Source organism: Protomyctophum parallelum, assembly GCF_964188405.1.
Source record: "Protomyctophum parallelum genome assembly, chromosome: 12".
Classification (NCBI taxonomy): domain Eukaryota; kingdom Metazoa; phylum Chordata; class Actinopteri; order Myctophiformes; family Myctophidae; genus Protomyctophum; species Protomyctophum parallelum.
This window is the reverse complement of record NC_139712.1, coordinates 15,778,792-15,789,827: the sequence shown is the minus strand read 5'-3', so window position 1 is coordinate 15,789,827 and position 11,036 is coordinate 15,778,792. Positions and strand designations below refer to the sequence as shown.

The 11,036-nt window shown below is 43.9% G+C and overlaps 1 protein-coding gene across 1 annotated transcript; it reads left to right on the top strand.

Moving 5' to 3' along the window:
* Positions 1 to 1,206: 1,206 nt before the first annotated feature.
* On the top strand, positions 1,207 to 6,088 carry LOC310867537 (transient receptor potential cation channel subfamily M member 2-like; the record flags this gene model as incomplete). Its single annotated transcript, XM_083777652.1, has 7 exons — positions 1,207 to 1,335; positions 2,053 to 2,126; positions 2,576 to 2,744; positions 2,944 to 3,124; positions 5,017 to 5,177; positions 5,398 to 5,583; positions 5,858 to 6,088. Exons 1-7 carry the CDS (start codon positions 1,252 to 1,254, stop codon positions 6,086 to 6,088), a joined length of 1,086 nt encoding a protein of 361 aa, XP_083633778.1. The 5' UTR covers positions 1,207 to 1,251.
* Between the last annotated feature and the right edge of the window lie 4,948 nt (positions 6,089 to 11,036).

Sequence of the window (11,036 nt, the reverse complement as noted above, 5' to 3'; positions counted from 1 at the left end):
AAGGCTCTGGTGTCGGCTATATCTACTGTTGACCACAAGAAGCCCATATGTTCTGTGGGAGGATCATACTGGGACATTATTAAGTTTTTTCTTTTACCCCTAGTTCATTTGTAGCCACACAACCAACAAAGGTGAGAGGATCTGATTATGTTTAATTAATGATGAGTTTGTTGGACACTATAAACACATTGAACAACTTCGTTTTATCAACTTTCTCTTCATACTAATAGTATATAACTAATAGTAATGACACCAAAGTCATTGATACACCAAATGGCTTTCAGTGTATTAATTGAGCATTCATATCAATTAAATCAAATTAAATCTGTCCAATCAGTGATTGCCTTGTTTGTGTGTTGACAATACACATTGTTATGGCAATCAGTCAAGTGACTCCAAACTAAATGACATTCAGTAACAAGATCCCAGGTGAATATGAGGTGTCACCTGGCAACAGCTACTGTAACGGCAGGTAAAGTTGTGAGACAAACACAACAGCAGTTCCAGATAAGTGAAAATGTGTCTTTTATGCCGTACAAAGCCTTGATGTTGCTGTTGTCCTTCATTCAAGGAAAAGGAGGGTCTGAGGGAAGTGATAAAGGTAAGAATGTTAACAAGGGGTCATTCCTCCTCAAACTACTTTTTTTTACTGGGGTATGAAATGTCTAAACTCTTTTGTCAGTTTTTACAAGTGAAGTTACTGTAGCATGTTTTGGATTGTCAAAGCTCTGTGTTGAATTCACATCAGTATCAATATGTTCCAACTAATTTGACAAATACACCATACACTGGTGGTGCAAAGTAATGTGAAACCTTACTGTACAACAAAAAGCCTTCTTCACGAGACAGATTAGGTGAATCTGGCGGCTATTATTGTTCTGAGTGGGAGGAGCCTTTTTTATAGTGTGAGATAAGGAAAGCATATCTATCTTCACTGTCCAGCCACGGGTTATCATTGTGAGCTCATCATTACTGAAATCATATTGGATCAACGTGTTTTGGCAGACTTAAAAAATGTGGTACCGTAAGTATAGGTCCTTAAAAAATCATAATATGTTAGCTTTATTGGAATTGACATTTCACTATAAGTATATGGTATTTACAGTGGTTGTAATTATTCATCACATGTCAGTATAAGTTTGTACCGTTGGTCGGATGCGTCCTGTGTTTCTTCCTCAGTACATAATACAGTACATAGTGGAAAAAATAGACCATGGCAATGTTCAAACTCTCTTGTTCTCTCCCTCAGAGATGCTGCCGAGATCTGAAAGCAAAATTGCCCAGCTTCAGTTGGGCAAAGTACGTCTAAATCGAGTGCTGCCTACTATTGACCAGGTAACTGCTAGACTTCTGTTGCATGCTTTCAAATGTTAAAATATCTACTGTTGTTTGAGCAGGAAGAAAGTTAAAGTCATACACTTTGCCAGCTAGAATTATATACTGTATGTGCAGTACATTTTAGTAATATAACTATTTGCATAATAGATTGTTGTCTGTTTAAAATTTGTTTCCATTTCATACTCTCAATCAGGTTGTGAGAGTAGGTATCACTTTTAGTTTGTTTGCTTTGGTTTTGGAACAAATCATTTCACATTACTACCCCATAACTACAGCCATTCAATCTGCAAGTAACAAATAACAGATAGAATAGAAGCCAATAATTTAACAGCAATCTAGTCTCAAGTAGACTATCTTATCTACAGCCCAGCATCAGGAAGTGTGCCTTGTCCCTTTTCTGTCCTGCTTCCAATAAGAGGCACGCTATTTCAGCCTGTCTCAGCAGCCCTCACTTATCTCTCTGCTGTGACATCACCAATGCAGTATAGAGGTGCTAGCAAGTAGCTATACAGCTACAGTGCTGCCTGCAGAGCTATACTCTGCCCTGATCAGTCATCCTAACTGCAGCCCATCCCAGATCCGAGGAGCACCGGTCTGCCCCGTGTCTCTACCATCTGCAGGATGGGGAAAGCAGAGGTAGTGGAACCTCACCTTGTTCAAGTTGTGGCTGACAGCACAACCTCTAAGTACCTGAGTCTGTCTCCCTCCTTTCAGCGCTGCTGTCTATCCTCCTGGATCAGGGAGAACATCAATAAGAACGAGTGCTGTTTCTATGAAGAGGAAAACAGGTAGGGTGTAAACTGGGGACCATCTGAGGTACAGTATGGCTGTATAGGTCCTGACTTGACCTTGTCACTGCTGTTGATGCTACTACTGGCTGCATGCCATCACAGGAGTGATATGAGTTGCCCTCCAGTTCAGAGGATGCAACTCTTACAAAAGAAGAAATCATTTTGTTTGTTTGTTTGTTTGTTTCTGTCTTTCTTTTTGTCTGTCTGTCTGTCTGTCTTTCTTTCTTTCTTTCTTTCTTTATTGAATGTATCATACGTTACTGTGATACTGTATCTTAGTATAACATGTTATATGGTAATTGTATCCATTTCCAGGATAAATCAATTTAATTTTTGTCTATACAGTAAAAGCATCAATGCTCATTTATCTATTTGTAATTGAACCAGAGGATGTTACAGTGCACAATATTCGACTGTGTAAACACTGATTCTGTCCTCTCCATTAGAGAGGGTGTGTGTAAGTGCGGCTACCCCAAGATACATCATGTAGATGAAGCTGTGAAGTCGGAGGACTTTGCGGGAGAGTTGTGGAACAAACACAGGCATGTCTGTGAAAGACCCACTGATGCATTTGGAGACATCAACTTTGGTGGCCAGGCACAGAAAACTGGCAAGGTGAGACACTCTGCCATGTAATGCATTGTTGTTATTTTCATGGAGCTATATAACTTAAGCTTTGTGCATGTGTGTAACGTGCATTCAATTCAATTCAATTCAATTCAATTCAAAGGAGCTTTTCATGGCATGAGAAAACGTGTGTGTGTGTGTGTGTGTGTGTGTGTGTGTGTGTGTGTGTGTGTGTGTGTGCCTCCAGTATGTGCGAGTGTCCACAGACACCTCTCCGCAGGTCCTGTACCAGCTGTTGACAGAGCAGTGGAATCTTATGCCTCCCAACTTGCTGATCTCGGTCACGGGAGGAGCCAAGAACTTCTACCTAAAAGCTCATCTCAAGGGCATGTTCCACAGAGGCCTTATCAAAGTGGCCCAGACAACAGGTCAGCCCAAACAGAGATAAAAAATCATGATATAACAAGAGTCAGAAGGTTTGAGATAGAGACTAAGGTCTGGGAGAGAGATTAGTGGATGATAACTGTAAACAGTGTATGTATACAGCCTCGCCTCAGAATTCCACTTCTCCATTGTCCTATAATGTGTTTGTGGCATTTTGACCTATGTGCACCGCATAGGTCATTGTCTCCACCAGGCCGAAGGCATGGGGAGAGAGTATGTTGTGCGTCCGTCCTTCCTTCCTTCCGTCCGTCCGTTACCAGCTAATCTCCGCCACCGTTGGCCCGATCCATGCCAAACTTTGCATGCACTCCCTAGTTGCCAAAGACGAACCTCTGCCCCAAATATTCCTCAACGGCCTGTTATAGCGCCACCATGAGGCCGATTTAGGCAAAACACATTTTTTTTTGTTTGTTATCAAATGTTTTTTAGGCAAAACACATTTCTGTAGATTACCCGTACACATTTTATCCATACATCACACAATTCGGTATACACTATCTCCATAGTCATGTGATCAACACGGATCTGCACCATTTCCCATCTTCCATCCTGATTGGCTAAGATTGACTTCCAAAGCTCACATGATTGGTCCGTTTAGAAAAAAAATGCCACAAACGCAGTGTGCAATTTAGAAATTCTACACGCACATTTCCACTAGGCCGAGGATGACATTTCCCCCCCCCCCCAAATCAGCCTCACGGTGGCGCTATAACAGGCCAATTCCTGTTTTGAGCTATAACTGCATCATCTGTATACAACTTATGTATGCGCACTCCCTAGAGGCCATGGAAAAACATTGTCCCTGCATCCCTCCACATCTGCCGGTTATAGCGCCACCATGAGGCCGATATCTGCAAAACATATTGAAGTATCTGAACTAAAAAGAGAGAGGAGTGCTTTTCTTTCTCTATAGAGCCCCTAAAAAACAAACTAAAAGTACAAAGAGTACAAAACAGCAGATCACAGCCATGGGGCTCAGGCCCCATTGATCCTTCAGCCTCACGGCGTCTGGAGACTAACACACTGTTACAAACATTTTAGTGGGCTTTATACAGATCAGGACAAAGACATCAAAGGGAAATGCAAAGGTGGTCTCAACCCCCCCCCCCCCCCCCCTGTACCAAATTGTCAACATATCCATATTAGGTGTGGTCACAGACTCACAGAGCTAGGAAGCACAGTAGGTGTCCTAACATGTATAGAAAACAACCCCCAACCATTTGTTTGTGGTCATCAAGATATAGTGGCCACTGGCTATTATGATTCCTAGCCTGCCAAGGACTCTGTTTGCCCATCTGAGAGACAATGTAATGTCACACTATACAATAATTATTCAAGCTATATTAATGTGAATTGTGGTTCCAGATACCACATATTGCTTATGTTAGTCGCACAGATTTCATCCAAATCTCACGCAAATCGGTAAACATGATCTGTGTAGTCATGTGATCAAGACGAGTCTGTTGGATTTCTCAGATTCTACACTGATTGGCTAAGATTGCCTTCCAAAGTTTTCAGGAGTGGCCCGTTTCATTCAAAATGCTGCACATGTCCTGCTCATCCAGAATTCTATCCTCATGCTAGGAGTGATCTGGCTCTGCATTTCCTCAACAAAATGAAGAAAATGGTTGCCAAAAACAAAACATGTTTATATTACTCCTAAACATTTTGCCAAACATCTCACACAGTCCTATCCTCCTGGTGGAGACCTGTGCCCAGAAGGGCACTTGTTCTAGTTGTATACTGACTTTATGTAAGATTTTATGGACAATAACGTTTTATCTAATTTCAGTCCCAAATCCTCATGTTGTGTGCAGGTGCATGGATCACCTCCTCAAGGGGGCGCTATAACCCATAATCCTCATGTTGTGTGCAGGTGCGTGGATCATCACAGGTGGTACACATACAGGTGTGATGAAGCATGTGGGGAGGGCAGTAAGGGATTACGCCCTGAGTTGCAGCTCGGAGCAGATCGTGACCATTGGAATGGCTACCTGGGGAACACTCCATAACAGGAAGTCCCTGGTGCACCCAGATGTAAGGGTTACATGAGCATTAGATACTGTACATGTAATGTAGACCCATTTTATTCAAAGTATCTAAAATGTATTCAGCCTTTGCAATGCATATTGTATATGTATAGTGATATTAGTATCGCTACGCGAGGCTAGGGTATAGCTACTTCATCATTATTCATTTAGTTTTTACTTCTAATATTCTTTATTAGATTATTCTTCTATTTCTTTCTCTTCCCCAGGGTTGCTTCCCTGCTCACTATGTGATGGACGAGCAAGGGCAAGGCCGGCTGTCCTGCCTAGACAACAACCACTCTCACTTCCTGCTGGTGGACGACGGGACTCACGGACGATACGGCGTGGAGATCGAACTGCGCAGCCGTCTGGAGAGACTCATCTCCCAGCAGTCTCTGGGGAACAGAGTTGAGGTGACCGATGCCGTGTCCACATACCGGTGTATTGCAATATTTTTGTGAGAGGAGGTGTGCCCTTTTTGTCCGTCCTGTCAGTGACAGTGACACTGATGTTGTTGTCCTCAAGAGAGTGGCGTGTCAATCCCAGTGGTGTGTGTAGTTCTGGATGGAGGACCAGGCACTTTAAATGTGAGTCATCATCCATGTATAGTACCTGTCTGTCTCTGTCCGCCTGTCAGCCTGCCTCGATGTCTCTCTCTCTTCTGACGGTTTCTCTCTCTTCACCCAGACCATCTTCAATGCCATGATCAATGGCACGCCATGTGTGATCTTGGAGGGTTCAGGTCGGATAGCGGATGTGATAGCTAGCGTGGCGGGGATGCCCATAATCCGTGTCACAATTGCCCTCATACATCAGCTTCTGAAGAAATTCTTTGGTGCCGAGTATGACACCTTCTCTGACCTCAGGATCTTGGAATGGACCAAGAAGGTAATTGTTATATCGTGTCTGAAAGAATGACTCAGTTGTTGGATAACTGTACTTTACTTTAGACTTAGAATGTCACAACAACAAGTATCATGGATCGCATCATCATAACAAAAGCAAGAACATCCGGGTAACCCACTACAAGTGAACTGTAACCCACAGCCCCAAGATGGTCCGTTGCTGCCCTCTAAGGGCCTGGCTGCATTGTCAGTTATTGGAATGTCAGCTAAACCCAATATATCACATTTCCTCCCCTTTAAGTTCACAACCTAAACTAAGCAGAAAATATCAAAACAATCAAAACACATTTTCTCTTTCTTTCTTTCTTTTTTTTAATTATATATATATAGGAAGGAACGCCCTTCCAGTGAGATCAGAGCGCATTGTTGCTCTATTCCTGGAACGATCTCACTTTAACTAACAAAGTCTTCAAAGTGTGCTGGCGCACGCCTCTCCCGCTCCGACCGCCTCAACTCCGTCACCGCAGGGGTGTCCCGCTGCAGCGCACCCTCTGGAGCAGGCTGTGAGTCCACCGGGTCACCGAGTTGAGGTTCGTTGACGTCCATCACCGTAGGCCGAGGGCCCGCAGCGCCTACCTCCGCGCCCGATGACACCATCGCCTCCTCCTCCGGCATCCCGCTGAGCACCGTGTCCTTCAGCCTTGCACGGACCTGATCCACATGCCTCTTCACGACACGGCCATTTCCTACAATGACCGTATAGGACACTGGGCCTGATGAGCCGTGGATGACTGCAGGGATCCACTTAGGACCATAGGAGTAGTTCTTGATGTACACTTTATCTCCAGGTGCAAAACACCTCAGGGCCTTGGTTGTGTCATGGTACTCTTTTTGTTTCAGCTGCTTTTGCTGCACCTTTGCCTTTACATCCGGCATGAGCAGGTCGAATAGAGACCGGGGCCTCCGAGCCATCATCAACTCGGCGGGTGACACACCTGTCGTAGCATGTGGTGTGATTCGATAACTGAATAGAAACCTTGAAACTCGAGTTTGTATGGTCTCTCCTTTGATCTTCCGCATGCCGTCTTTAAAAGACTGCACGGCCCTCTCGGCCAGCCCATTAGAGGAGGGGTGAAACGGTGCTGACCTCACATGCTGAATGCCATTGTTCTTCATGAATGACTCAAATTCTTCACTCGTGAAACAGCTGCCATTGTCCGAAACAGCCATTTTGGGTAAACCAAAAATGCTGAAACTCTGACGCAGCTTCTCTATGGTGGCGTGGGATGTGGATGTTTTCATAGGGTAGACGTCCATCCACTTTGAGTGAGCATCCACTGTTGTAGCCAATTTGATCATTTTATTCTGTGGTTAACTTGTTGTGAAGTTGCTATGACAACCTGGGAATAGGTGGGTTCAGTCAATCACAGGCACAGCCTACTTGTATGTGTCACAGGTGCACGGCAGCAGGGATTTTGGGAAACGCCACAGGGAAGCCACACAGTTTTTCAACCGTGCGTGTTTTGTTTGTTTTCAGTTGTTTTTGAGTTATCCTTTGTTTATTTTGCATCACGAGTTATTGTTTAAGTTTAAGTACCCGGTTTATGTTATGCCATATCCACCCTGCAAGCAAAATAAAACCTTTTAAATGCACTCAACGAGACGACCTGATTTACTGTCATCATCACCACGCGTTGGAAAGAGCTTCACACCATATCCCTCACTGGCAACCTTTCTTAGAAAAGTTGCCTTTACATAAAGTTGAAAAACTAGCTTCCAAACAAAATCGTTTGAAGACGGATGGACACGGAACTGACGGAAGGACAGCGCCCCATTCACTGCCTTCTTGCCGACTCATTCTTCACGCTACAACAGCCCGCAGTGGAACGCGGACCAAACATCAAAGCGACGGTGAGACTTTATTTATGAATGAATACAAGTTGCGGAAGGAGTGGCCTTCGCGCAACGGGATACAGGAAAATCCCGAGTAATTCTAAACAAAGACTCCGCCGATTGACAAACAAAGATGAGTAACGTGGGGAATCAGGAAATGAATGCAGCCGTCAGTCAAACTGAAACGGAGACTGAACTTGGTAAAAGGCTTTCTAAACTCATGTATAAAGCACTGGAGGCAAAAATCATGTCATTGCAAAAGGAAAGAAATGCTGGATTGAAGCACTTGTGCAAAACCGCCAAGGAGTTGGATCAAATGATGGCTTCAAATGAAAATGCTTCCATCATACAAATCAAACATGAAATGGTGTGGAAATTGTGTGGGACAACTACAAGGTCACATGAATCATTAAAGCCTTTATTGCCTGATAATGAAATGTCTAAACAAACTGAATGGTTTCAGAGTCACATGCACAATGTAAATGAAATAATTGACAAAGTGGAAAAATGGGTGCTTGCGAACAGGGAGCAATGCACGCCCACACATGACGATGATGAATTCAATGATGTGTCAATCAATGCAAATAAGGCTGTGGATGGTCCAAATAACACTGATGGGTCAAATCATGCAAATGAGGTTGTGGGAAACAGTGGTTCAAATGACAATGAGGGGTCAAATCATGCAAATGAGGTTGTGTTCAATCATGGTTCTAATCACAATACTGTGTCACATGCAAATGAGGTTCTGAATATTAATGATGGTTCAAATAACAATGCTGTGTCAAATGGAAATGAGGATGTGGATAATATTGGGCCAAATGACAGTGTTTCTAATACTGGTAAATCAAATGTGTCACGTGGGAGCTCTAGACACACTGTGTCTTCAACTGCCTCTGCATGCATCATGGCAGAGGCTGAAAGGGCTGCACTCCTGACTATGGAGGCTGCCTTAAAGGAAAAGCATGAGCTGGAAGCCATGGAGGAACAAATAAGGAAAAGAAAGGAATTGCTTGAACTGCAAAGTCAAATTGCTGCTCAGACAGCCAAGGTGACTGTCCTCAGGAACAGAGGGTCTGACATTGAAAGTAGAGTCACAGATGGAATGAATTCATATCTGTCAAAATCAAAGTCTGTTCTCAACCCCTCAGCTGTGCAATTTGTTCCACAAACCTCAAGCCGTCAATACAGTCTTCCACCAACAGGTGGCAGCAAAGCTGCAAACTCAACTCTATCACATCAGAACCCATACAACCAGTCCAATTCAGCCACAGGAGCTGCCAAAGCCATGCCATTACAGTCTCAGAAGCTGCAGGTGCCATACAGTATGTTCAATACTGCAGCCACAATGCCAATTGGAACAGGATCACAGCCCAAGGAAACCATTTCACAAAGAACCAGAACAAAACTATATGCTCCAAATCACAAACCAAGCATGCCTCAAAGGTTTCAGCAGTCATATTCCACTGCATATCCACCACAACAACAGAACCAAGTCAATGAGGAGGACAAAGACGGCATGCCACAAAGACCTCAACATCTACATCACACTGCATATCCACCACAGCAATCCAACCGACACAGTGAGAACCAAGACAATATTTTCACAATCATGCAAAAGCAAAATGACATCACAGCATTATTAGTGCAACAGCAATCTTCACTATCACTACCCCCCAGGGATATACCGATCTTTGATGGAAACCCTCTCGAGTACAACACGTTTGTTAGAGCCTTTGAACATGGAGTGGAAAGAAAAGCTGCTAGCAACGTGGACTGCTTGTACTACCTGGAGCAGTACACTCGTGGGCAACCTAGAGAGCTGGTGAAGAGCTGTCAACACATGCCATCTGACAGGGGGTATCCGAAGGCCAGGATGCTTTTACATGAACGCTTTGGAAATGAGCAGAAAATAGCCACTGCATATATGGAGAGAGCACTTGGATGGAAACCTGTGAACTCAGAGGACGTCGAGGCTTTACAAGCATTTTCATTATTCCTACGCATCTGCTGTAATGCTATGGAGGACATCAGCTACATGTCAGAAATGAATATGCCATCTAACATACGTGCAATAATCATGAAGTTACCATACAAACTTAGAGAAAAATGGAGAATCATCGCTTTTGAGCATCAGGAGAAACGGCACCGGCAAGCAGGTTTCAGTGACTTTGTGAACTTTATGGAGAGACAAGTGGCTATTGCTTCTGACCCACTTTATGGAGACATTCAAGACACATCAGTCTCATTGTCAAAACTCAAGTTTGGAAGTAAAGCATCGCAGGGACGCATACAGGAGCAAGGAAGCAGCTTTGCTACGTCTGTGGCATCTGTTAACTCTGAAAATGAAAAAGAGAGAGACTTACCCGATAAGCCAACAAGAGGATCCTGTCTGATGTGTGACGAGGGCCACAGATTGGAAGTGTGCCCTCAGATGGAGAAGAAGCAGCATTGCGACAAAATTGACTTTCTAAAAAGGAAGGGTGCATGTTTTGGGTGTCTGTCTGTCGGGCACATAAGTTCACAGTGCCACAGTAGGTTGTCGTGCAATATATGTAACCTGAAACACCCTACCATTCTCCATATCCATGCAAAGGAATGGGAAGAAATAAGATCACAACAAGATGAAAACGGAATAAGTCAAGCCACTACTCCCAAGACTTGTGGTCATATAGGGGCCGGAGCACAGGATTGCGTCTTGTCTATTGTGCCTGTAAAGATCAGGGCAAAGAAAGGCAGTACAACTTTACAGACTTATGCATTCCTAGATCCCGGCAGTTCATCTACTTTCTGTTCTGAGCAACTGATGAGGAAGCTAAATGTGAGAGGAAGGACCACTAGATTCCTAATGAAAACAATGAACCAAGAAAGCTTTGTCAACAGTCATGTCATCTCAGGACTAGAGGTCGCTGCACTAAATGGTGACACCTACATTGAGCTGCCTGATGTATACACCCAAGGAAAGATGCCTGTGACTTGTGATAACATCCCACGGCAAGAAGACTTGTATGCTTGGCCATATCTGAACTCTGTGGAAATTCCTGCTATTGATGCTGAGGTGGAGCTGTTAATTGGAACTAACTCTCCAGAAGCAATAGAGCCAGGGGAAGTGATAAACAGCAGGGGTAAAG